Source organism: Aphelocoma coerulescens (genome assembly GCF_041296385.1).
Source record: "Aphelocoma coerulescens isolate FSJ_1873_10779 chromosome Z unlocalized genomic scaffold, UR_Acoe_1.0 ChrZ, whole genome shotgun sequence".
NCBI lineage: Eukaryota > Metazoa > Chordata > Aves > Passeriformes > Corvidae > Aphelocoma > Aphelocoma coerulescens.
The window spans coordinates 55,395,963-55,422,891 of NW_027184085.1; the positions used below are offsets into that span (position 1 = coordinate 55,395,963).

At 36.6% G+C, this 26,929-nt stretch overlaps 1 protein-coding gene across 5 annotated transcripts in view; it reads left to right on the top strand.

Moving 5' to 3' along the window:
- Window positions 1-26,929, top strand: part of KCNN2 (potassium calcium-activated channel subfamily N member 2) — a 71,446-nt gene that overhangs the window by 39,534 nt on the left and 4,983 nt on the right. For all 5 annotated transcript variants that reach the window (XM_069001630.1, XM_069001633.1, XM_069001631.1 and 2 more), the window contains 4 exons: window positions 5,968-6,109; window positions 18,282-18,392; window positions 20,857-20,984; window positions 25,492-25,561. In XM_069001630.1, coding sequence (XP_068857731.1) covers window positions 5,968-6,109; window positions 18,282-18,392; window positions 20,857-20,984; window positions 25,492-25,561 — 451 coding nt within the window. The remainder of the gene's footprint in view (window positions 1-5,967; window positions 6,110-18,281; window positions 18,393-20,856; window positions 20,985-25,491; window positions 25,562-26,929) is intronic.

Below are 26,929 nucleotides of genomic sequence, written 5' to 3' on the forward strand. Positions count from 1 at the left end.
ATCTTTTTAGTGGATTGCTGTGTGTCACAAATTTAAAGCTTTCCCAATTTCCTAATGCTTACAGAATTTATTCAACAGATTCTCCTTAACACTCTCACACTATTATTGAAAGCACATTTAAAAAAAAAAAAAAAGCCAGGTACTTTTAAGAAGCTTCAGTGACTTTTTTGCTTGTAGGTCAATGCTTCTCTTGGAAAGCTGGAAAATCTTCCCATCTACTCCAGCTGCAGAGAAGTATACTGATTTAGCACAGCATCAGTCCTCTACAGCACCAGGCCTCCACCAGTGGGGGACAAATAAAAGCTTGGCACCCTTATTATAAATGACAATTAGTCCTTATTTCTGTACTGGCAGGGTATCTGTTGCTCAAGCACTGATGGGTGATATGATAGCAGCTAGGGGTTTTAGTAATTTTCTGTCTTCACTCTTACTCTTAAACTGTAATTTTTATTCAAAAATAGTGATAAAATTTCTTAAAACATACTATCTCACCCTTCTCATTTTGTGTTGATTTCTCTCTCCTCTGTCCTGTTGTTTTCTTTTAGTTTATATTTTGCATCCATTTTAGCTAACATAATAACTTACGCTAATTACATAGAATACTTCACTTTTCTTCGTTTTATTAGCTTTCTGTAAATTGCCTGAAAATGCTCTTAGCAGAAAAATCATTAACATTTTTGGCCATGGTAAAAGCAATCCAATCAGCTGACTCTAACCTATTATTTTTGATAGGGTTCACAACTGCTACTGTTGTGAGGCAGTGTGTTTGAAATGCAGGCATTTGGTGTGGTATTTGTGCTTTCATTAAGCAGTTACTGTGACAAGAACATTTTTGCTGCTCTTCATAAATATTTGGGGAACATCAACAGATGTGTTAGAAAAAAGGTAAGGAGTGGCATACATTTTTCCAAGCTGCCTTTCTGATCCCAAGCCCATTAAGGCAGGCAAAATTTCTTCCATTGACTTCATTATATTTGGAGTCAGCCCCCACTGTTCCATGTGCCATTATGGATTTCTTTTTTCCTTTCTTTTAAACGAGAGGAAGGGAGAAGGAATACAAAGACATGTCTGTTATCATCAGAGAAAAAAGCTGGCAGTACTAACCATCTAACTAAGACTAAAACAGCGTTTAGTAACAGAATGGTCTGATACTGTGGGGGAGCTCTAGTAGCTGGTTAGATCAATCAATGTCCCAACCGTCTTGACAAGTTTCTGATTTAATGGGATGAGCCTCTTTCCAGCTGTTAATAGTCTAAAAGATTTTAAGGTTTGACAGGAAAAAACTCAGCCTGAATTGCCATTGCCAGGAGTTTCTTCATGGTTATGGTAAAAGCAGGCCATTTTCTTCCCTACAGAACAGGTCATCATTTCCAATCATTTTTAGTTCTTTTCTTGACTTGTTCAAGAAGGCAAAACCAAAGATAGCAAAATCATCAGAGGCTGTTCATGGAGGCAAGAGAAACTGAATTGAAGCTGCTAAGTGTGAATTAATGCACCAGTGGTCAAGCTTAATGTTATACTTGATTACTTCTTATTAATCTCTTTTTAAGATGAATGTCTTAGATGTCCAGATGTGAATGATAATAATGTGAATGAATAATAATTATGTGCAGCTAAAAAGCAGATGTTCTACCAATGACATGAAACTTCATCACATACAAACAGGAAAGGGAAGCAGTACTGAAAATCTTCATACCAATAGTGAAAGCAGAAGAAAGGGACTGCTGTTTGATAAAGAATCTGAAATATTTCTTTGACAAACAAAGCCACTGAAGTATTGTCGCCTGAGGAATATATTTATATTTTTCTGAGATGAGTTGTAAAACTCCCACTCAGTTTAGCTAGAGAAGGAATTGAACCGTGCTATTTTTCACAAATATAATCATTCAGCTGTTTTTGGTTTAAATTAAAGTGGTTTCAAGAATTATATATGCTGAATGGTGAGAACTGGATGGTGGTGTTTCACAGGATGATGATTGCCTGGTGAATAGTGTGTTCCAGCTGCAGCACTGCCTGCCTGCTGACATATTCCTTATTAGAAAAGGAGCGTGATAAATAATTCTTACGCCTGTGTGACTTCAGCCAATGATTTTTGTACACTGCAGGAATACATAGCTTTTCTAAATGACCTTTTATCCTGCTGCCTTGTGAGGCTGGGTGTAATCAAGAAAATCAAACTGTATACAGATGCAGTTTTATTACAGTTAAATACTAGTTCTTATCTTCAAATGACTCATTATCTTTCTAGTGCAAGTTTTTACTGACTAAGAATAGTGGGCTTTAAATATTTACATGAATGTATTTTTAGTTACTCTAATTTTAAAAATAAAAATATTTATAAAAATAAAAACCTTTATCAAAATAAAAATTAATGGTGACAAATCTTCTGGTTTGGAATTTGGTTGGTAATGACAAAATTCTGTTTTGTGTGAAACTTGTCACTGAAAGGAAATCTTTGTTTCCTTTTGTTTATTTTCTGAGCTTTAGGTTTCCTAGTGGTTCATGGTAAAGTGTTTTCCTGTCAGATTTCAGAAGTCTCAGATATAGAGCGAATGGATAGTTTAGGAAAACTACAGTTGAATATTGGAATGTGTTAACATCCGAGCTGTCTTTCACAGTCCAGCTGGGATGAGGAGATGTTTGCAGTGGCTTATGATGACTTACACTGAGTGAGACAGCTCTGCTCCAGTGTTGGTGTGGTTGGCTTTTCTCCACCTTATAATGTCCATTGCAATTGGCTCTACTGGTGATAATCCCAATTGTGAAGTGAAAGATACAGTGGTAGGAATGGCTTTTATCAGGGCTTCTGGTGCCACACATTAGAGCTGCACTTACAGAAAAACATGGGAAAGTTTAACTTCTGCTGTATCCATTTTGCTATTCCCCGCATAAATGGAAAAGTCAGTCTTTAATGCTGGAATAACTCTGAAAGCAGGTCAAAAGGCAGTAGATTGATTCCTTCCCCCCCGTGTCCCCCCCCAAGAAAAAACCCCAAAGCAATTTAAGTGGCTCTAGTGTTAATTTTAAGCCATTAACATGACTGTATAAATAAGATGCTGCAATACTACTTTCTTAAGATACTGCTTTTCCTCCTTTGATGCAGATGTAATAATTTTCTACCTGATTGTGAACACAGTAGCAGAAGACTCCCCTGACTTTGCTGGTTCAGGCTTGAATCCCAGTTGATAGTGGTGCCTAGTGATTTAGTATAGTACTTGGAAATCTATGCTGACACAACTGTAATCTTATGAAAATCCACAGAGTATAGACATGTACTAAAACTGCTAACCACAGAGATTCAAAAATATTAAGTGAGGTTGCAAAAATATGAGACAAGATTAAACTACCTTCCTAAAAATCTGGCAAAGAAATGATAGGATTATCATGAGTGGGATACCCTTTTATATTGTCTCAATTTTACTTACAGATTTTTAACTTGAGAAGTCAGCCGTTCAACTTTCCACGTACAGTTCCAAGAGAAAAAGTTTTTAGGTTTTTTTGAAAGATTAAATTAGGTAAATTAAGCATGCTTTACTGTGCTTGAGCAGTTGCAGCAATAGGGAGGACATCAAATAGCCTTTGTTTCTTAGCCACGGTAAATTCATTCATAAGTACTGGTGATGATTTTCAAATTAAGCATGCAACATTTGTTTGCTGTACTATAATCTTAAAATCATAACTAGGTGAAATATTCAGAGTAGGAAATCCAGCAGGCCTTAGCTAACAAGATGGAAACATTTAAACAGGTCCTTGATTTGTGCTGACACGTATTGATGCAGATGGCTTTAATGAAAAGTTCATCTAAGGAACCTTAATTGTCTCCATGTCTCTAATGAAGCTTGAAAAACTTCTGATGAGCTTTTTAAAATTTAACTTTATGTCACCTTCTTTAAAGAATCTTTTTGTAGGATGGCTTGTATATTTTCTGACATAGGTAAAGGAGGATAAGTGGATAAAGACTCCCATTATCTCTTCCCCACATTGTTCAAGGCTTAAGAAAGAAGTTTTGGCATTCCTGATGGGTTAGTTATTTCTGCAACTTAGTGAGTTGTATGAAGTATGGAAATGGCCAGGTTCAAAATCCAAAGAGAGGCATTAAAGAAATGTATTATAAATATTTACGTGAGCATTTATTAGTATTTAGCTGAGTTGCCGACCTTAGAATGTATTGTGGCTTAGTGCCCCTCTGTGAAGCTCATCCAGACCCTATGGATCATATCTCTTGCTTGATACTCTGTAGGGGTTAGCATGATGGGTACACAGGCTTTCTTCTTGCTTCCTGGATGGGATGACTGTGTTTGTCTCTCTGCGTCCGTATATTTCACAGCTGTTACTTGCTACGTTTGTTAAGTGGAGACTAACATCCATAATACTTAGTGCAGTCTAGAAAAAAAACAATGTCAGACTGTGTTTTGCTATGCAAAGCTCTGTGGTCATGAGTCAAATCAAGTCAGCTGTTCGGTTTTTTTTACTCTTTTTGCTGTTGTAGTTATCATATTTTGTGCCCTTAGAACCTGCAAATATGGGCTTTTACTAAATTTTTCTAGGCTTTGTTCTAGGCAGAACAAAAAAACTTCAAAGGCGTACATAAAGTATGTGAGAGACAACACTGACACCAGGAGAGAGGAAAATACAGGTGAAGTGTGGAACAGACTTGATTAGAGTGATTGCTGTGGTTTCTGGCAGTCAAAGAGCTTTTATGTTGTTGTAATCATCAGAGCATAGGTGAGACTTTGAAGATAGCATTTTACAGACATTTATAGTGAATATCTTACAAGTGAGAGAATAGGGAATTTCCTGAGAGTGCCTGCGTGCTTGCTCTGCATTCTTGCTCCGTCACGGAGACTGATGTCCGGAAAGGAAGGAAACAGAAGCAGTTATTTCAGTTGTGGGAAGCAGGTTGTTTACGGATTTGTGAACAAATTCATAAATGGCCCTCTGTGACCCCCACTGAGAAACGGATTTAAGGACTGCCTAAAATAATACCCTTGGGTAATCTTACAGCATATAGTTAGCCTGAGGCTTCACAGAAGCTGCAGGGGTGATTGCAACCTTGAGTCTGCAGTGGCTGCTGCAATTAATCTCTGTGGCAGAGCTGCTCTGTTCCAGGGAGCAAAATTCCACCTACTTTAGGCTATTAGGCATTTCTTTTCCCACCACAGAGTAAATGGTGACAACAGGTTTTTAGACCTAAAATATATCTTCACATTCTATTAGGTATATATGTCATGTGAGGACAATATTGTTAATCTGAACTTGGGGGGTTTTGAAGGGAAAAAATTAACATATTCCTCTAAAATACTGAAACTAAGTCAACAAATGGCACATCATGAAATTTCACATAATAGCTGACTTGACACTAAAGGGAGTTTTTACTAGATTTACAGTAAATATCTTTTCATGGTGAGAAATGCAATGGCATTCTTTTTTATTCACCTTGAGCTTGAAGAAGGAGAGGGAAGACCATAGGTTGTCTAAGTCAGCATTTACATGTTAGCTCAGGACTGGATTTCTGGTCATAGACTTGTGTTTAGGACAAGGAGATAAAGATGTACTCTGCTGTCTGGTTCTGCACACAACCTTTCCTGACTCTCATATTTGCCTCAGACCACAGCAGACACCAGTAGACTGGTGTTGTATGCTACTGCAGAGTATTACCAGGACTTGCAGCCCTGGTGAAGAGATTCTACTAAAAACAAAGAGATTTCTGCTATTTTACTGATAATAACAAAATACTGAATTATAAACCATCACAAGTATCTCTACTGCTGGGGCTATTTTTTACCTACTGATTCTTTGCTGCTGATGTAATTGTATTTGAGTTATGTTTAATTCCTTACAGCTGCTTTTAAAATGAGATTGTATGCAAAAATGGTTGTATGACCAGTTAATGCAATTTTTTTCTGAGAGCACAATAGTTTAACAAATGTTTTCATGATAAAGAAATTGTTTTCTTCTTATTTTCAGATACCATGACCAACAGGATGTTACTAGCAACTTCCTTGGAGCAATGTGGTTGATTTCAATAACTTTTCTATCCATTGGATATGGGGATATGGTACCAAATACATACTGTGGAAAAGGAGTCTGTTTACTTACTGGAATCATGGTGAGTGAATTTATTAATTGGATATGAGATTACATTTGATGTTATTCATTTGCAACTAATCTCAAAACTTTTGGTAGTCATAAAGAAATATTTATCTGCTGGCTTGCAGAGTGTATGCTTAATCAGACCATCCCCATAGTCCTTCATTCATGGTAATGAAATGGAGTTTTTGGTTTTTTTAGGCAAAAATTTAGTAGCAGTGTAAGCAAATACAGAGAAACAAATTCCACCCTGACATAATTCATAGCTTCAGAAATCTCAGTAAAGTCTTTCATTAAATGTTAAGGTATCACACCATCTTAATCATCTTTGAGCATGTGTAATTGGACCAGTACTAATAATGGATCTTCAGTTCTTACTTTTCTTTCTTAAAATTAAGTTATTCACAAAGAGACAATGATGGTGGCTAAACTCTTGAAAGTATTTTGTTTGAGCAGAGTTTTCTACTCTATTTCTTACAAGTCTAATAACGTATTATTTATAGCATTCCATTACTTTAATTGGAGTTATGTTGTGCAATTTGCGCAGTAAGAGCTTTTGCTACCATTGATACAATGCAGCAATTGTTAGGTCATGCATACTCAGTATATAATTATTAAGTGTATTTCATGTCTTAATTTTTTTGTACTGCACCATTTGGTCAAAGTTGGGTAGGGAGTAAGGCAATGAATTGTAATGCTGGGGAAATTTACACAGATCTACAGTAAATTAGATGTAGACAAGTTCTGGATTCTGCCGCTCTTATTTCTATCAACTTCTGTGTAAATGTCCCTGTGAATGAGAAAGGCTGAATGATTGTCATATATGTACTGTATGTAATAACAAGATACATACTTGCTTCTGAATTTTTGCCATTGATTATAAGTAATGCTGTTCCAATATGCACCTGTGTTAAAACAGCTATATTGGGATTATGGCTGAAAGCAAATGGTATCAAATCATTGCCCTTTTTGAGTAGATATGTTGGTAGAATCTTCATTTATAATCAGTATGTATTTTATGTCCAGAGAGTAAAATGGACTTTTTTTTTTGTAATGTTTAAGGATTTTTTTTACAAATGCTTAAAAAAAAAAAATTAAAAACACCTGATAGATTTCAGGTCTTTGACCTTTATTGATAAAGACTTCCAATAAATTTTGCAAAAGGTGGCAAATGCATATCTCCTTAAATATAGAGTTTGGAGTGGAGTTGGAAGGTACAGGCTAAAAGCAGAGGAATGGCTCAGAAGACTTTTTTAAAAGCTGTTGGCTGAGCGCAAATCTGCCGTCTTCTGGGGTATTTGCCTTTGCTCCTCTTTCTGTCCTGGATATTGATGCCAGAGAGAATGAAGTGTGGTCATAAATTCACTAGGGAAAGAGATGGAGATCAGCGTTTACTGCCACCTTGCAGTGCAGGGATTGTAGAATGAGGACAGAATCCTGATATAGAGTCGCTTCCATTGCTTCCTTGAAAAACTCAAGCATGGATTTATACACATAATTTTCACACATTGGCAGCTCTTTTTCACAACTGGTAGACTTGTAAAATGTGTGGATGATACCTTCACGTCTCTAATTGGGTTTTTTTAGTGATTATAAATTCTGCAGCTGCTTTGAAAGAGCAAAGACTCCAATCAGGATGTCGTGGTAATGAATTTGGGATAAACATCTCCAGAGACAAAAAGCATTTTTAACAAAAAAAATGAGCCAATTAGCTGCTGTGTTATGATAGGTGAAACAATAGTGAAAGCCTCACCACTAATCACATTTATGTCATCTTTGAGAAGAAAAATGGAGCAATGGGGAAAAGTCAGATGCTGAAATTACTCTGGGTTTTGGGGGGTTTGCTTATTGTTTTGTTTTGTTTTTGTAAAGGATCTGTGCAATATGAAGTATGACATAGTGAATATAATAATGAACTCTCTTCTAGCCTAACCTGCAATACAAAAAAGCTTACAGGTCTTGAATATCATTCTTTAAAACCAATTACTCTTCTGAAACTTGTACAGTAACTAATTAATGTTCATTGTGGAAAATATAGATCCTAAAAGAACAGACCTAGTGATTTTTATTTCAATAGGAGCAATTGATGGTATAATTAAAAGATACACGAGGGTAACTGTTGAATAGATGTCGTAAAATAAAAGTGTATATTTGATTTTAAGAGGTAAAGTGTAATTCCCTAGCATCTGAAGCAGCAAATATGTTGCTGGATTATGTGATCAGTACCAAATACCACTGAGTATTTGCTCAGGATGGAAGGGGGAATAAATAGAAGCACTTGTGAATACAAGAGTAGTTATACAGACCACTGAAGAGTTAAGATTGGCTTTGTGGAACTGGTGGCCCATGGAAGCCTCCTTTGGTGTCTTGATCCCTATGAAGGAAGGGCCCAGGTGCCCTGTCTGTCCTCCGACTTCTGCCTTAGGAATTGCTTTCTGTGCAATGGAAATGGGAGTGCTCAGGCTGAACTCTGCCTTGTAGTCCAGCCTGAGAAGTGGACTTTGTGCAGTGTGCTGGTGGCACCAAGCTGTGTTGGCTATTGAAGTTGTAACTACTGCTGTCTTGAGTCGCTGGTATCAAGTGACATCTTTTAAATTCTACAAATGCACACTGCTGGAAAATAGGAAAATGTTTACACATATTCAAATTATACCAGAAAGAAAAATGCCTTGAGAATTCTTGAGAGTAAGATAGCAAAGAAGTCTCATTATTGTATTAGAGAAATTGGGGGAAAAAAACCCTCAAAAAATCCTGTGAACAAAGAAGGCAAGCGGTGAAAAAATATGAACCATTTACAGTTTGATCTTGCAAAGCACTTAAATATGTGAAACTTTTCTGAAAATACTGACACAGAGTGATACAAAGATGGGTCAATGCAGAGATGTTTTAGAGACTAGCAAGTGAAACTGAACTGGATGCCTCAACTCAATTACCAATCAGTGTTCTTCCAATGAGACTTCACTAGGCAGCAGAAGTAGACTATGTGCCAGGTGGACTATAAATCAATGGCAAATGTATCCTCTGCCCTCTGTATACATTAGGCAGGTCTACAAGAGTGTGATGGATGGATAAAAATACGGCTGGTGTCACTGTTCTCAGAACAGGATAGAGAGGAATAGATGAAATGCAGTTGTCCTGTCACAGGATGCAGTTGGTTGGGTATAGCTTGATGAAGTTTGCTTTAAATGAAATAGATGTTATTTCAAAGTGTTTGTTAATGTGGAAATTACAGTTTAGTTGCTTCTGTTGTTGAAATGAACTTCAAAGAGATTGTTAGGCCTATGAAAGAAAAAAATAAATAAGGAAAGTTTCTTAAATTTGTACAATAGATGTGGACAAGATTAGCATTTTTTCTTGCAAAAATTTTAAGTGGCATCTTTTAGCTACAGTATTTGAAGACCACTCAATGTAGATGAATTCTTATTAGAGTCGTTTACAATGCAGTCATTGCTTACAATCTGGCTTTGGGGATGATAGTTTTTATTAGTTCCAAATTGTGAATCAAAAATTAATAAGATCTCATTTTAAATCTTCTCATGCTGAAGGTTTTAATGTCCTTTGAAAGTCTGCATTTAGTTCTAAACAATCACAGTTTCTTTCCTATGAATCATTAAAAAAGTGATGAGGATGAGGTGTTTCTGCTGTGAGAATAGAGGACTCTTCATCTAAGGCTAAATTTTGATGTTTGTGCAAATGGTAATTATAGACAGCCTTGGTCTTACCAACAAATACAGAGAACTATCTAAAAGAGGAGCATGGCACTTGGAGTAGCAATTTCTAGTGCTACTGTCTTATAACTGTCTTATTTTTTCTTGGTAGCAAAATCTGAACTGTATTATCTTTGAAATTTAATTGTTGCTAAACTGTAAGAAAAAGAGGGGGAAAACAAGTAGATTCTAACTGCAGAGTTAACATTGTCTGCATATCTTCTGGGATGAGTCCTGAAAAAGAGAAAAATAACATAAACATCAGATTTGAGCAATCAAATATGGAAATTATTTTATATAACTTCATGGATAATGTACAAAAAAGTTCGTAAATTATTGTGCATAATAATGTCTAAAACATCGTGTGATTTTCTGAAAACTTTTGTTCACATTGTTTAATTGTGTAGTGCGTTGCAGAAACATAATGGTTTACGAATCACAGAAGTGTATTTTGAATTACACTCTAAAAGCTGAAAAGGTATGATCAGTTCTAGTTAGAGCACTAACTGCTGTGCTATCTGTGGATAAGAGGATATTTCAAAAATCCAGAACACTGCTCAGTTTTTACTTCTCTGAGAGTGCAGAAAATACGAAAAGCTTTTCATATTAATTGATAGCATCTTGGGTCCATGTCTCAGATATATGCTAGAGTTTAATTCAGTTGGTTCTGATAATTCAGTAATTAATACAAGTGACATCAGGATTTAGAAGAGATTGTTTGTTCCTTCTAGGGTAGTGCAACCTAAGCAGATAATGTATTGAGCAGAAATTTTATAGAGAAGACAGTTAATGATGCCTGAATTCTTAGGGATAAAGCTATTAAAAGTTGGGCTGCTGAGAAACTTTTCATCTCCTCTGTTGTTGTTCCAGCACAAAAAACTGCAAGAATAGAAACTTTTGTAGGAAAAAAACATAGTTTGGGATTATTTTATTACTATGGCTTGTTGGAAATTTTTAACTGAAGCAAAGAAACATAAATTATCAAAATCGAGAAGCTTCAAAACATGATCCCTGAAGTAGTGGTTGAGAGGGCGGTAATCTGAAAAGGTAGAGAATGGCAGAGGCTCTACTCCATTTGAGTAAACAACATCTCTTGAAGGGTTTCACCATCTTTCAAAACTGGAAAAATTAAGGGAAAAAAAGATTCTTCAGAAGGTCTTTAGTTTGTACCAGTAGACCAGGGAAGTTCTCGAAGTTTTAGAGGGCACAGGAACTGTTTCTCACTTAGATCTAGTTATGGATGCCTTTCAACAAATTCAAAGGCAGTTAGTTCCTGGCTGGAATGAGCAGCAGTTGTCTCATGCTGTCTTTGTTTATGTAGATATGACTGGAGATGATGAGTGTTGCAACAAAATTTTTTTGTTCTGAGAAAATGTAATTCATCTGCAATAACTTCAAATTTAGTACAGCAGTTTTCATATACTTTTACACATATTCTCATGAAACTTTTGTATTTACAACACAGGTGATGAACAAGAACAACACTGGTAGCTTTCACCCTGAATTATTAAAGTGGTATTTCCCATCAGTCTTATAGGCTGTTAAGCCTGCTCGTTTAATGAAATTGGACTTCAACCCCTGGTCAGCATAAAGTTTTTTATGCTTATTGGGATAAACTGTCCAGGGGTGTTTTAGCTGTTATGACCACTGAAGGTTTACCAGAGCCCCAGTCACCAGGGCATGTTCAATTGTTGGGCTTCTCTGAGTTAACATTACAATCATTTATACATTCCCCTGTAGAAGAGATATTGTCTTCATGGTGTAAATCATTATGTCCCGTGCTGTCCCAGATGTCTCTCCTAGTACCCAGCTTTCATTACTCAAAAAGTTTACTTCACCCTCACCTATGACTACCCATTATTATATGTGGCAGTATTTAATCAATTTAGCATTTATACATAACAGTTAATGGTCTTCATAATTTTTATTTTTGCAACATTGCTGAAAACCTTATGGACGAATTAGAAGTAAACAAATCTGCTTGTCTACTCTTGTATGGATCAGAAGTTTAAATGTTGCAATAAAATTCTAGATGTGGTGCAGACAAACTCCAATGAAGACAGTAGTAGCCAGGCAAATACTGAATACATGAAAGTATAAATAATGCAAAGATATTTTAGATCACCCTTTTGGCTGAGATGACATAGTTGTTGTCCTATTACTCATCTTATTTTGTTTCAGTCTTGCAAGGTTACACATCTCTCCCAGTAGTGACAAATGCAAACTCACATTTATACAGCACCATTTCCCTAGCCTCTGTCTGTCTTGTTTTGGAGAGGTGTTTTGTTTTTTTTTTACTTCAAGCAACATTTTTTTTTAATTTTTTTCCCTTCCCTGGTGGTCCTGGTATGTCCGCCTCTGAGAGAGCCAAATGAACAAAATACCTGTTTAAATTCTTACAGGATTTTCATTTTATGCAGAGCAGCAGGAGGAATATTGTGCCTTTTCTGGTGCAGAGCTAAATTTCCCACCAGAACCATATGTCTGCAAAGCGCACCTTCTCTCTCCCTCAGTGGATCCCAAGGGAAGTGAGCAAGAAATGTGGCAACTTCCTTCTTTCAGCTACAGGCAAGTATAGCAGGACATTTTTGTGACACCTACACCACTAAAGATTGCACTTCACTTGCAGTCCAGTAAACCAAAGATGCCAGGACACTTTTAGCTGAGGCATTGATACAGTGCTGCTTCCCTTCTCACTGACAGCGCTGTCCAGGCATGTATATAACCTTCAGGTGGTTGCAGGAGTGACTCAATTCACTGTTGTCTTGTAAAGGTGTTTTGAAACGTTACCAAAAAAAGAACCAAGTGACAATGCCAGAGGCATGTACTTAGAAGACTACAGGGTTTCTCTACTGACCAAATGCTGCTTTCAATGCTAACTGAAAATGCAGCCATTGTTAAGGCTTTATTTGCCTTCGATAAATTCTGATTGAAGAATTGAGTACACCTCTCTGGCTATCAGTAAAACTGAGCCTTGATGAGAATGTTAGATGCGAGTACGTGCTAGACTTTACTTGAAGTCTGAACCCTGCAGTTTTGCAATCGCTCTATTGCAGTGTGAACCCTCAGTCTCAGCACTTGGGAGTGGTGGTAAAGGCGTGGTCTTGATCTGGATTCCGTAAGCACATTTTCATTCTGTGCTTTGGGAAATACCAGCTATTTCACTCCAGCTGCTATGGCTGTGTCACCTGTGATTTACCATAATGTGAAATTCTCTGTAGTAACTTTCAGTTAGTCAGCTTTGGTATGGTGGTTGTGCTAACATCAGCAGAAAGCTCAGGGTGGGTTGCATGAGTGAGGAGGACAGAGGATTGTGATTGGACTGCAAAAGGCATCTCAGCTGGTATGTAGTAAGTATATTGATGAATAACTTTGACAAGGAGGAAAAGGCAAAGTCAGGTCTAGTATGATGTGCACACTGTAGCTGGATAATACAGACCTACAACCTTTATTAATTCTTATTTGTATTCCTGTAGCACTTCAGGACTCTTAACACCTGATCCTGTTGATACCAGTACTGTATAAAGAGAATAGAAATAAATAGTCCAAATTACTGAACAGTTTACCATTCCCACAGAGCAAACAGAATGGGGAACAAGGAAGAATTCTGTAGGATCAGAACAAATGATCTTGGCGTACCAGAATCTGACATACCTTCACAAGTTTTGCTAGGCTTTGTAGTAAGTAAAATCCTAAACAAAGAAGGGGAAGATTTTAAAAGAAAACTGTATTTTAGATTTATATGTGTTTCTAGAGAGCTTTTATTAAGTAAATAGGCGATGCAAAGAATCTTGTCTGAAAGAGCTTATTAGAGCTAAAATCCATAAGGAGTCATAAAATATTACAACTGAGGGCAAATGTTCTTTATACGATGCCATGGAGAAGGGACTACATCAACTCAGAACATAATAACATCATAGGAATGACAGGCAAAGAAAGTAACCATTGCAGCAATCTCTGATGTGTCTAAGACATAGTTGGCTTTGTTGAAGCAGTTGAAAGGAGGCTTGCAATAATTCAGGACTAAGTGCCAAGAGGAGAGAATGTGCAAAAGATAGGAAAAGTTGCAATTTATGATGCCTGAGGGTAAAGTGAAAGATAACACCAAGTAATAATCATGCCTTTTTCTGAAAGTCATGTTTAAGCATTTTGTTCAGTTGCTAAGCTTAAAGTATAACTTAAAATACAATTAATTTCACCTTTCTTCTCTTTCCCTTTTCAAATAGCATGGGCTTGACATCAGTGCCTGATGACATTATTTTTTCCCCCCTCAATTTAGTCCATCCTTCCATTCATTTTTTTAAGGAGTATCAGTCAGCATTTAGGCTTATGTAACTGAGAAAATTATTATCCTACCAGTGTTTAACAAGTGCCTAAGTATATATGAGTAAAATGCCAGTATAGACTTCTACTTACATTTCTATCAGGGAAACTCATTTTGGATTCTAGGCATCAAAGAAGGTACTGGAGAATGGCTTTCACAGAATGTTGCTTGCCTGCATGAGCATTTGAACTTTAGGCATCATTCTTTGTCCTTAACAGGAACACCATATTTAGAATTAAAGATACAAAGAATGTCCTCAAGTTGTTTGCCGTCAAATCAAAGTGTTTTCGTAAGGGACAACAGCTAGACAGATTGACAATCAAGACGAGTTCTATCCAGTGTAAATGGTTGTGAACCTTATGCTAAAGGTTGTACTGCTCACAAATGCAAATTCTACGTCACTATCAGAGATCTCATGGCACTGTGGAGGCCAGAGTTTGTTGATTTACTTAGTTGAAGGTTGAGGGTATATTTTCAGACTTCTTGCTTTTACTGTAGACTAATATGCTACACTTCATATCAAGCAAGAAATACTGTGCATTCAGGATGAAATTCATGTGCTTCGTCTTCCAATCCTTTCAAACAGGAAACAGGCATTGCTTGGCTCATCAGCAGAGTCCTGATCTTGTTGTTTTAGATCACAGTTCTTAAATCTTCTCATGCTTTAGCAGATAATTTCATTCAGCTAGTACATGCTGTGAAAAATAGAAACATTCAGGTACATCAGCTTTTAAAACTGGTGGTTGCCGGCAAATGCTTGATCATAGAATACTTGAACACCATCAAATTAATGGATGGTTAATTCTGTTATTGCCTGTTTCCATTAAGTGGAGCAAATGAACGATGTAGTCAAACCTTAACTTTGGCTTGATCAATTTGCTTACACTGACTGCATGTGTTGCAATAATTCCTGTCCTAAGTGCCCTTAAAGTCAGGCTGCTTACCAAGCCAAAATACACTGCAGTAACTCTGTAATGCAGGAGATGGTCAGGCAGCTGACTAAGGAGTGTGAATTCCAAATAGAATTGATTAGTGCTTTGATACCTGAAAATATATACATTCCTGCCTTTTTCATTTTCTTCATCTTATATATAATTCTCCTGAACAAGAGCTTGAAGCAATGATTTACTTTATTATTTACTTTAAAACAGGATAAAAACAATGATGTTGAAAGTTATAAAATGCAGTAATCAAATATAAGACTTTGTAGAATTTTATTCTCTAGAAAACCCCTCCTGCAGTTGAAATAATTATTAGTGCTTTTACTTAGATTGAGTAATTTTAATATATAAATAGCTGCTGCATTGCATAGTATTGATATAACAAATAGCATATAAGCTGACCTACTGATTTTCCTGTCAACCAGCATATTCAAAAACTGTGGCAAGTATCATACATACAATGCTACCATATTTTAAAGTAACTGTATTGCCTCTATTTAATTTCTACAATTCTGAGTCATTCTCACTTTATTAGTACTTTTAAGGATGTTGAGCTCTTTTGGGGAGCCATGTAATACTGCAGATCACTGTAACATAAAGTATTAATTAGCATCATGTAGTTTAAGTGGAATTTTAGTCATTGTTGTAAGCTGTTATGAGTGATTTTTTTTCCTCAAAGTACTGTGAAGTGTAAACATGCAGGTAGTATAATACTTCCTACTTCTGGAGAAATACTAAAAGAGCCCATGTTCATATCCTAAGATCCCATCATGTACCATAAAACCAAGAGGTTTAAACTGAATCTAGAATACTTTGCCATCACAATAAGTTGTTCTGGTGATGGAGAAGATAGTAGTGCATATACACCATAGAGGTGGTTGTCACAGCTTGCCAGTGACAGCATTGTGATGCTGCAGGCAGTATATTTTATGTGAGACTTAAAACTGCTGGTTTTAACAGCACTTGGCCCTTACAACTGCTGTGCCACTTTGAAAAAGCATGAGACTTAATCACAACAGCTGGAATGATTTTGCCTCAAACCAAACTCTTTTGCCTGCCACCATTCCTCTAGTATTTTTGAGGGGAATTGGGAAAGAATGGTCTAGTATTTCTCTCCCCCAGTAAATTGGCTTAAACAGGTGTTTTGTGCCAGTGGGGTCTGTATTAAAAAGCTCATTTCCATTCTAGCTTTCTTGCTGTGAGCAAGCAGAAGTCCAGTTATGTCATTAAATCAACATCTGGCCCTGGTTTTCCTGACATACTGAACCAAAAGATGTCTGCTTTTATCTTCATTTCCTTGGTATTATGTGGGGTAATTTATTAATTTATTTGCCTACAGAGAAGTCTTCTGTATATTAGCATCTCCCTAGACAGGAAGAAGACCTAAAGAGCGCTGTCTGTTTTCTGAGGAGGTAGGCCATGTTAGAGCATCTCCTGTCTAGTCCTCTTCTCAGAAGGCTCAGTGGACTCCTGGAGTATCTAGTCTTAAGCTGCATGGCTTAAGACAGTATGGCCTGTCTTCTTCCTTTTTAACTGTTAATGGGGTCTGGAGAAGCAAGGGAATTTTTAGCACCATTTTGACTCATGGTGAGAGCAAAACTTCAAGTAATTTCCCATGAACTTCCATCATCACAGGACCAGAGAAAAGAGAGATAGAGAACAGCAGAAGCTTAGTATTGAGGACAGGAGAGAAGCAGGAAATGCAGCAAAGTTATGAGCAACTCATTTGAAGGAATTCTGAGAGCTGTTGAGGATGGAAGATGAGAACTAGTTGTAGAAAATTAGGTTTGAACGGAATTGGATGGATTTCTTGGAACAAGCTACCAGGGAAATGAAGAAACAATTAAAGGCTTTCACAAAATTCATTGTGTGCCTCAGTAAATACACAGAGAGAAAAGATTCAGTTTTTTAAGGACATTGTGTGAAAAAGGGTTTCCAATGAGTTAATTTATTTTGCAGTCCCTATGTGTTTGTTAATGGATTTTGTATTTTGAAAGCGAAATTCTGAGATTTCTTCTGGATTTTCTGGAGTTGGTAAGGCAGTTATAGATGGGGGGGATAGAGAGAGAATAGATTTATGAGAGAAATACAGAATGAGTAGGAGAAAGCTCTGTGAATGAAAATGTGTTAAGCTTCAATGGACAATGAGAGATTGCTTTATGTTGGAGAGTAACTGACACAAGTGCAATAAGAACTAGATTGGAATGATGTTAAACAGATTAGAATTAGATTGGATTTGCAAGTTAAACACACCCTCATATATTTAATGAGATATCTATACTTTTTTTAAAAAGAACCTGTAAAAATTTGTTTATAAAAAAAATACTAAGGCAGCATAATTTATAAATAATGTAAAGTAAATGATACCTCTAGATGTGTATAATTGACAGTGCTTCTTATTACTTGGCTCATTTTAGCCTCCTTTCCATTTCACCTGGCCCATACAATAGTGTTTAAATTTGTGATGCTAATAAAGGCACTGTCATTTCAAAGAGACAGGAACCTTCTGGCATTAGCAACTGTTGTGGACATGTGTGTCCATGTATATATATGCATGTGCAGACATATACACAGCACAAATTAGAAAATTGGTATTTTCTCCAAGGTTTGAAGACATGGTCCTCTGTGTGTGTTCTATTTTATATGGTAATAAGATAAGCAGAAATGATATAGGAAAACATCACTGAAGGACTCAAAACGACAGGAAAATATCCTAAAGTGAGTAAATACTAATTTTGCTATTATTTTTAGGCCCTACAGAAAATCCTAAGAAACTTTTCTTTTTTGTGTGTGTGTGCCAAATACTAATCTAATCTTATTTCCTCTTTAGCAGTTGCTATAACCTTGAGAAAATTTTTAAGAACAGGGTGCTCTGTTACTAACATTCTGGGTTTAAAAAGTTATTTTTGTCACCCCCTTTGTTTATGCATTAGAAATGGGATATGTTCAAATTTTTAACCCCTGCAGGAAAGAAAAGGAAAAGCAGAACTTTGAAATAATGCTGCTCACTAATTATTTTGGTGCCTTGACAGTTTACCAACCTGTAAATATTGACTTTTCATATTACTCTGAAATTAAATAGCTGTAGCATGTTCACTGTATTTGCCTGAGATGAATCACCTGATGCCTGCCATACTTCTACAGGAAAGGAGAAACTTCCTCTAAAAACTCTGCAAAATGCAGTAGTAACATCTTGGGGGTTTGTTTTATTGTTTTCAGGGTGCTGGGTGCACTGCACTGGTGGTAGCTGTGGTGGCAAGGAAGTTAGAACTTACCAAAGCTGAAAAACATGTGCATAATTTCATGATGGACACCCAGCTAACTAAAAGAGTAAGTCACACTTTATATTCACAACTGAAAAGAAATACTGTGTATTTATTTCTGCATTTGTTTTTAAGTAGTGTCCTGCTCGGTACCCCTGCTGAACATTATCATGGGTGTGATTTTGAAAGATTAGAGATTGAATGCCTTAAGTTTATCTCTAAATTGAGGGCAACTGCAAGCTGTCAAAAAATTTTGAGGATTTGAATATTGTATAGAGGGTTCTTGTAACTTGAAGGTAGTTGGTGTTAATTAGTTAATAGTCTAGTTTCACAGCAGGTAAGTGCTGTGAAACTAGACTACTGTATTAAACCAAAAGCTTTTATGTGGCATATGAAAATACAATTTTTTTAGCTAAAATAGGTGAAATAACAGATAAAAACAAGAATTTCAAGCTATGAAAGATGTTCTTAAGAAAACAACGTTTCAGGGTTTGTGAGCGAGGCAGTCTTTCCAATTGCTTTTTGTACACAACGCATGGTTTATTTAGCGGCACACAGTGCTGAAGGGTTCTGAAAGATGTTTGTTTATATTATTTTTAGAAGAGATTGTTATTTTAAAAATAGAAATCATTGGTGTTCAAAGAAATATTTTAAATGAAAGAAAATGCAGCAAACAAAGAAGTAGAAATCCTTTGCTGAAATGAAGCAGGTCAGTGTTGAGGGAACAAGTGAGTAGTAGCTGTACAGTCCACTCAACGTGTTTAGTCTTCATTATTGAGAAGAGCCAATGTGGAGACAAAGGTCCTTATAATCACAACAGGAGCTCAGCAGAGTTTCTTCTTGCCAGTGTGTTCAGAGGGATGTCAATGCCTAAGATGGAGACAGTTGTTCTGCTCCAGGCAAGGAGGAGGGTGACTGCCCTGGTACAGCTCCATGCAGCGTTTCAGTGCTGCACTGCCATGCGTCCTCTGCTGCAGAGAGCCCTGTCCTATCCCTACATGCTGTGTTTCTCAAAACACTGCTCTGTCTGTGCTGGCTCTCTCATTTCTGTGCTGCTCACCACTAACAGCCTGTATCACCTCTAAGCAGTCACAGTGGGGAAAGACTAAGGATACGTGGGAAGACAGTTCTTATATAGGTATAAAGGGTCTCTGACACAAAGTGGCTTTCTGAGCTTGTTGGTTAACACTCCTATTGCAGTCAGTTATGGTCTTGTTGATACTAGACCACAGAAAACAATTTGTCCCTTCCTAACACAGTTACTTTTCTAGGGTTATCTTGAGAGCTGAGCCCAAAATGTCTTGCAGAGATTGGCCAGATTTTGAGTCTGGTGTTCATTTATTTATGCCTTCTGAAGTTTATTTTGTTCATATAAATCTCAGTGTTAGTCTAATACTTTATCCAAGTGGTACTTTCATACCTTCAAGCTCATGAAACTCACAGCACATGAAAAGCAAACCAAGCAAAGAAATCCAAGATGCACAGCAGGTCACAAATCACGCAGGTGATGGGGAGCTTTCCTCACAGCCTGGAGACAGCGATACCTTGTGGAAGTGCAAGGGCTGCTTAGGGATTGTGAGGAGGTCTCTAAACCTCCTCACAATGTGGTTGTGCTTTCACTGAAGACAGGACAAGGTTCTCCAACGCTTACAGGTGCCAGGTTGGGGGTGACCTGTTGCTAGGCAGAGCTATTGCATGACATTCCTGCAATGTCTTAGCCCTTGACTTAGCTCTAACACTGCAGTTACTGGCACGGCATAAAGCTGGAGGGACGGAAAATAAAGGTGAATAATTAGGACAATTTTTCTTTGCAAGTAACCTAGTCATTCCATCATTAATCAACATTGCATTCAAATTATTTGTATGTTTTTAAGCGTTCTTGAAACTTTTGTATGACCTAAAAAGAGAACTCCAGGTACTCTTACCTTCAATATTTTATGGAAAGCCTCATTGAAAAAAAAGGCAAAGCACTTTTTAAATAGAACTCTGCCCATGTTAATTGACAACATATTTTCTCATCTTCTTGGAGAATGTTAAAAGAGAAACAAGTATAAAAACTAACCACCACCAAAAAAAAAAAGGAAATGGAAAAAGTGTTCAAACGGCTCTGGAAGCTTAAAAGACTGTTAAATTGCTAAGAGAATTAATAGGTTCTAACCATAGAAGAAGCGAGAAATGTCATCGTACTATTAAATACACTTAATTAACGTACAGATAATGCATTAGTATTTCCTCGCTGTAATTTGTATTGCCATAAACACCAAACAGCTCCAACTCTTTGAAGAGGGAAAATTATTCCTGGATGCAAAAATATTTGATCCCAATTTCACATCTATCTAAAAAGGAAATTGCTCATCAGTCCCCTTAGTCCAGTTGTTGCTTTCTCCCCTCAGTGCTGCAGTTTCTTGAGGTACCCACTTCCCATAGTTAAGACAGCATTTTAAAAGCTTTAGGAAGAGTTAGTACCAGAAAAGTGAAAACATAACATAATACTACTTTTGTCAGCCTGGTGTTTTTCTTTTGTTAAACAGGTGAAAAATGCAGCGGCCAATGTACTCAGGGAAACATGGTTAATTTATAAAAACACAAAGCTGGTTAAAAAAATAGACCATGCAAAAGTAAGGAAACATCAACGCAAATTCTTGCAAGCTATTCATCAGTAAGTACTATTTTGCTTTGTTTTTCCTGTCAAGGTGTTCTCTCTATTAGTTTCCTTCTCCCTCAGTCACTCTTAGTCCCATCCTGCCCCCTCCTTTCTCTCCGTCCACCATTCCCTTCCCTTCATAGAAGATTGTTCTTGAGGTTGATTTTCTTTCAGAGTAAGGTAGATATAAGGTTTTACTGTATTATCTGTTTGCAATAAAATAAAAAGGTATGCGGGCAGTTTATGTCCATATAAACTCGTTAGTGTTTTTTAGAAGTTTCCAGTGCTTCTTGAATTATGTAAGACTTTTTTGTTCTTTGCCACTGAGACTATCCTTTGTTTTTATGCATTTGCTTCCAAGCAGTAAGATGCAAAGTACAATAGACAGAAGAAAACTTTTTCAAAAAATTTTTCTGTGTAGTAGATGTTTTAATACTTTAAAATCAGAATGATGTAATAAAAGAGAGTATGTATGTAGTAGTTAATGAAAAGAATATTCATTAAGTATCATGGCATGGTCTACCAGCATTTAGTTGCCTCTTTCCACTGTATATTCTCAGTGCATAATATCAAGTGTTGGTATGTCAGCTATGACCCGTGACATCTCTTCTAGAGGATTGGAGTGTATGCCAATAGTTGAGACCTTTGAGCACCTCTGGAATTATTCCAAAGAGTTCTTCCCCTCTACTTGAGGGTCTGAAAACAAGCCTGAGACTTAAAACCAGTAGTAGGATTAAGCTGTACCATGGTATTGCCACACTATAAGTATTTATCTAAAATTTGCGGTATGTGTTTATCATAAAGCACATCAAAACAAGCAGAATTGCACAATGGTTGCTATTTCTTGAGCTACATGGGAGGAAAAAACCCCAGAGTTTTGTCCTTGGGAACCAGAATTCTTTTGAGGAATGGTCAGGACCTGTTTGTCTGTTCTATTTGTTATCCCCGTCCAGCCTGAGGCAGCCATTTGTACAGCCTATGAAAATAGTTCCCATTAGTTACAGGGAAAAGGTAAATAGGTAAGTTTAGTTTCAACTAGTGGTGGTTTGAGTGTAGGTCTGTGTCTGAGCCAAGCAGTGAAGAGATGTGAAGGAATCCATGACGAAAAGAACATCTATGTAGCATCTTGCCGGAAAGACAGGAAGGAAAGGCCAGGTTAATTCATTTCCTGTTAGTAAATTTAGACTAACAATGATTCTTTCTCTCTTTTGTAGCAGTGTTTTAAGGCAGTAGGTCGCTAAACTTAAGATATGAAGTATTCTGTAAACCTTGATTACTGTATTATATTTAGCAAATTTGCAGGATTAAATGTTACTGTGTCATTGTGGAAATACTTTGAGGAATAAAAAGACAACAGAAGTTGTGGCATTTTTATGTGAATATAAAAACTATATTTTTATATACCAGTTTGGTCATCTGTCTTAGCTTAAAGGATTGGGAGGTGGAGGGGAGTGGCAGGGGTTCTGCGGAGAGGATGGCATGTCATGTGCATCCTTGCTCGACTTGAATCCTTGATTGCAAAGGTTGTTCCTTAACATTTTAACTTTGCTATTTATTTTGTGTGTATGTGTGTGTGTGTCTGTGTGTATATGAGCACATATGTTCAGAAAATAATCTAAAAAGCACAGCAGGCTCGATCTCCAGCTTTATATATCACTGAAGCTCAGAAGACCTTTGCAGGACATGAAGTGCACCTCCCTTAAAAATGAATTAATTAGGTGGGGTGAGGAAGGTGGCAGCAGTAATTTTCTCCTAGCTGTGACAGCTACACTGCACAGCTGTGTTAGTCATTTCTCTCTGTCCTTTACCACTTTGCACTACGGCTCCAAAACTTTGGTATTTAAGAAACAAACAAAAGATAATTTTTTTCAATATGCTGAAGAATGTGCCATAGATGAAAACATTGCACTAGCAGTTTGCTTTCTTCCTGTAGCTGGGTAGATGGATGCAAATTAATTTTTCATCCTTTTGAATCTTTGAGCTTTTCTCAGGTGACTTACAGTTTTCCATCTTTCTGGGTTCTTAAATTTAGTTTGGTACCCCTCCTTCACCTTCCAACCATTTCACTGGAGACAAAAATAAAAGGAGTGGCATTTCAGGGCCAATTTCATAAAAGAAACCAGACTAGATCATGATAACAGTCATGGTCACAGCTCTAAAATGCCTTCACCTGGTCTGTGTGTTCTGCTGCTCATGCGGATGATACATAAGATGAAGGCGAAATCATTAAAAGGCATGTTATGTACTGTATGAACAAGAAAATCTACAGATGATAGTTAAGGGGAAGGCTTGAAGATATTGCAGATTCATCATGAATGCAAGTGAGTTAGACTCCTCCTCAGGCAGCTACTAATCAAAAGAAGTAGCAACTCCCTAGGACTTTCCACCTGCTGAATCAAGCCCACTGTGCTCATTTGGTTGTTTTAGTATATTTTACATTTTGTTTTCTTTTGTTTTGTCTTTTTTTCAACAAAATGAAAATAGAGCTCGGAAGTAAGTTGTACAAGCTGTTCCTTTCTAAACTTGAAGAATTTACCACTGTCTGCATGCAAAAAAATAGAGTTTTTATTTGTGAACTTCAGTGGTCTGATTGCTGCCATGGAAACGTGATCCAGAATCATGATCTTTTTCTGTGATAAGTGAAGTTCATAAAATCAAAATTTTATCTTAATGAATTAAACAATTAAAGTCTTTTGGTTTACTTTAAATCCGGCTGCTGCAGCTAAAGACTTGCCATACCTATATATTCTTACAGCCTGTGGTAGGTGTTGGGTTGGTTATCATGAAGAATTATTGTGTTGGTGTCAACTGGTACTGGTACTACTACAATAACAATGGACTTCCTGGAATTTTAAAATTAAAATACTGACGTTCAAACATATGAATCAATGAATCTTAAGAAAAGCAGAAAACACATATTCTACAAATTATTTGAGAGAATGGTCACCAAAACACTGGGGTTGTCCTTCTCCAGTGAAATCATTACTTTTGAACAATTATTCTGTTCTGAGACTGTAATTATATAATTCTGTACCTTGGAGACTCCTTCATATTTTTTGCTTTAGAAAAACTCCAGCCTCTGGAAACACCATTCCAACAGTCTGCATTTATGTCATGCTCTGAAAGAAGCTTGCAGTGGAAGAAGAGCACATGACATTCCAGTAACAAGCTGCTGGAATGCCAGTTTTATGTGATCAATTAATTTCTACCTTAACAGAGTTATTGCCATTTATACTTTAAAGATATTTTTTAATGATATTTCACTCTCCACAACTTACTTTCTCATGGCAGTTAGCCTAGATATGAAAGGAAATGCTTGTAAACTAAAGATATGAAAGAAACTTTCTGATTTTGAAATACCTTCTAGAAGGCTTTCTTTAAACTAGCTTTCTATGTAATACCATCACTGAGAAATGGGCAGAGAATGCATTAGCAAGCCACCTTCCACAAAATGCTGCCAAACTTAGTTCCATTTAACAGCTAACCAAATTGGTTTTTTGGTTGGCCCTTGATATACTGATAGCCTGAAGTGGTATCTTGTCACACATTGTTTATAAATTTATACCTTGGTTTTGTAAAACCCTACTTCCTGCTCTAGAACAGCCAGAAAAGTCATTGAAAGCTCGAGTATGGGTCTACTATGAGAGGTTGAAAAAATGATTCATGGTAGAAGTTGCCTATTTGTGAAAATCAGATCTACAAACCACTCCTCTAGCAGTTAATCTGGAAAACGTGGGCTTTGTATCAGGGAATATATAAGAGAGGTGATGTTTATATCTTGTAAAGAATGTGCATAACTAATAATAATGTAGATAGGTATGCATCAAAGAAAAAAAATATACCCTTGCTGCTTCTTTCATAGTTTTTCAATGCTATAGTTTAAATAATGCTTTGAAAAAGAATGTCTGATGTAAATTTAAAATGTAATCATACTAAGATTCACAAGTTATCTAAGAAAACCAAATGTATTGGCAAGCATGTTGGTTATTTAGCTGCTGGTCAGATGGAAGTTCTGTTTAAAGTAAGGAGAAACTCACTTATCACTGTATGTTCATCAGGTTCCAACACTGCTAACCCAATCCATTTCCGACAGAACAGGGCTAATACCTGTATCTAGTCATGTAGGCATGGGAAGATTCTTGATTACTACAATAATAATGACAAAAAACTTCTGGTTTATGTTTCTTCCTATATCTACTTGTCACGATACTGAGGCTTTGAGGAATGTTTTGGCTTTCTTTCATGTAGTCTGGATAAATTGTTATCTTCCTTTTTGAATTCAACTTTGACCATGGCAAATGGTATTCTTGAGGACATCACATTTCCTTGCTCTTTCCTTTTTTGCGGTGTTGAAGAAGCATGCTTCTCATGTAGCAGGCACATGACCGATTATGACTCTACACAAAGTAGTCAAGGCATTGTCCATGCAGTTATTTGCTCTTGTAAGTTTTGTGCATGCTCTTTAGAAATCCTAGTATGACCTCATACAAAAAAAAATCTGACTTAAAATTCCACTTTTTAGATTAAGAAGTGTAAAAATGGAACAAAGGAAACTGAATGATCAAGCCAACACTTTGGTGGACCTGGCAAAGGTTAGTAGGCAGTTACTGTTGTTTCGACATTCATTCTTCCAAAATGAAGAGTTTTTAAGTGAAAATGGTGTGCATTATATGTGCAAATCTTGTTAACAAGGTTGTTATTTGTAGCAAGTGAAAATATATGTGTGTTTTGTGGTAGTACCTACTGAAAGAAACATCCTGACGAAAGTTTGAATGTGCCATATTTATTTATTTTTTTGTACATTTGAAAAAGACTTCACAATTGAGAGGCTGATCCTGAGAGCTCCTGAAGTGACTGCGGTGGTCATGGTAAATGCTGAACTGTGAGTGGGCCGTAGTGGTGTAGTGCTGTGTAGTAAGGAGATATGCCATGTGGTGATAGTGACTGTGCCATCACAGACCATAGTACATAGCCTCTTGACTGGAATTAGAGGTTCTGGTTTTCTGTTCCTGTTGTCTTATGCAGCAGTAACTTTAGATAAGTAAATTTAGATCTGGATTTATTTAAGTTTATATAATGAATAGTAGCTGCCTACTTTGCCAGTATATCATAAGGCTTTTAAAATCTTTTTTAAACCATTTGAGTTGAGGTAAAAGAGGCTATTCAGTTGCAAACTGCTTGTTTATTGTTGTTAGAATTTTTCATAAATATATAATAACTAGGAAGCTAGAGGTCTGAGCTGATAGCATTTTGGATTTCTCATTAGATCTTAATATTTAAGAGTTACTGTGAGCTTAGTTTGAGGCAACATTAGAAGCATTAATGGGCTCTTCCTAAGGGTTTCTTGTACACCTCTTCATTTACCTCAAAATCCTCCTCAATTTCAAGTGCATCAAAGCAACGATTAAACTCTTCAGTGTTCATTCCCCTCTTGTTTTACAGAACCACCTGACAACTTCAGGTGAAAATACAGTTCAGTCTAATGCTTCTGGCAACTAATAAGGACTTAAGATACTATTTTGTGTAGAATACAAGACTGTTCAAGGATAATGCTAGCATCCTGAAACAAGAGGCAGAGAAATGGGTTATAACACTCACGTGATACTGAAGTGGTTTACACTTCAGGCAGTCATTCAATTAATTTTCCTTTCCTTTGGATGGTTCATAAATTTTAACCATTTTTCTACTGAATTACATCCAGTTTTTACTCTATTTTAAATAATCTGAAGTCTCAGTCTGTAGGAGGCAGACATTTAGCCTTTTTTTTTAACCAGTTCCAAGTCCCTATGAAATAACACATTTCAGATTACATTTTTACTGACCATTGTGTCATTTTAAAGTACACTGTATATATTTGCTGTATCCAAACAGTGTTTTGTAGAGGCCAGATAGATTGGAAATGCAGAAGTAGAAAAGCATACAATTGAGTTTTTATTCCTTGCACTACTTTTCAGAAACAA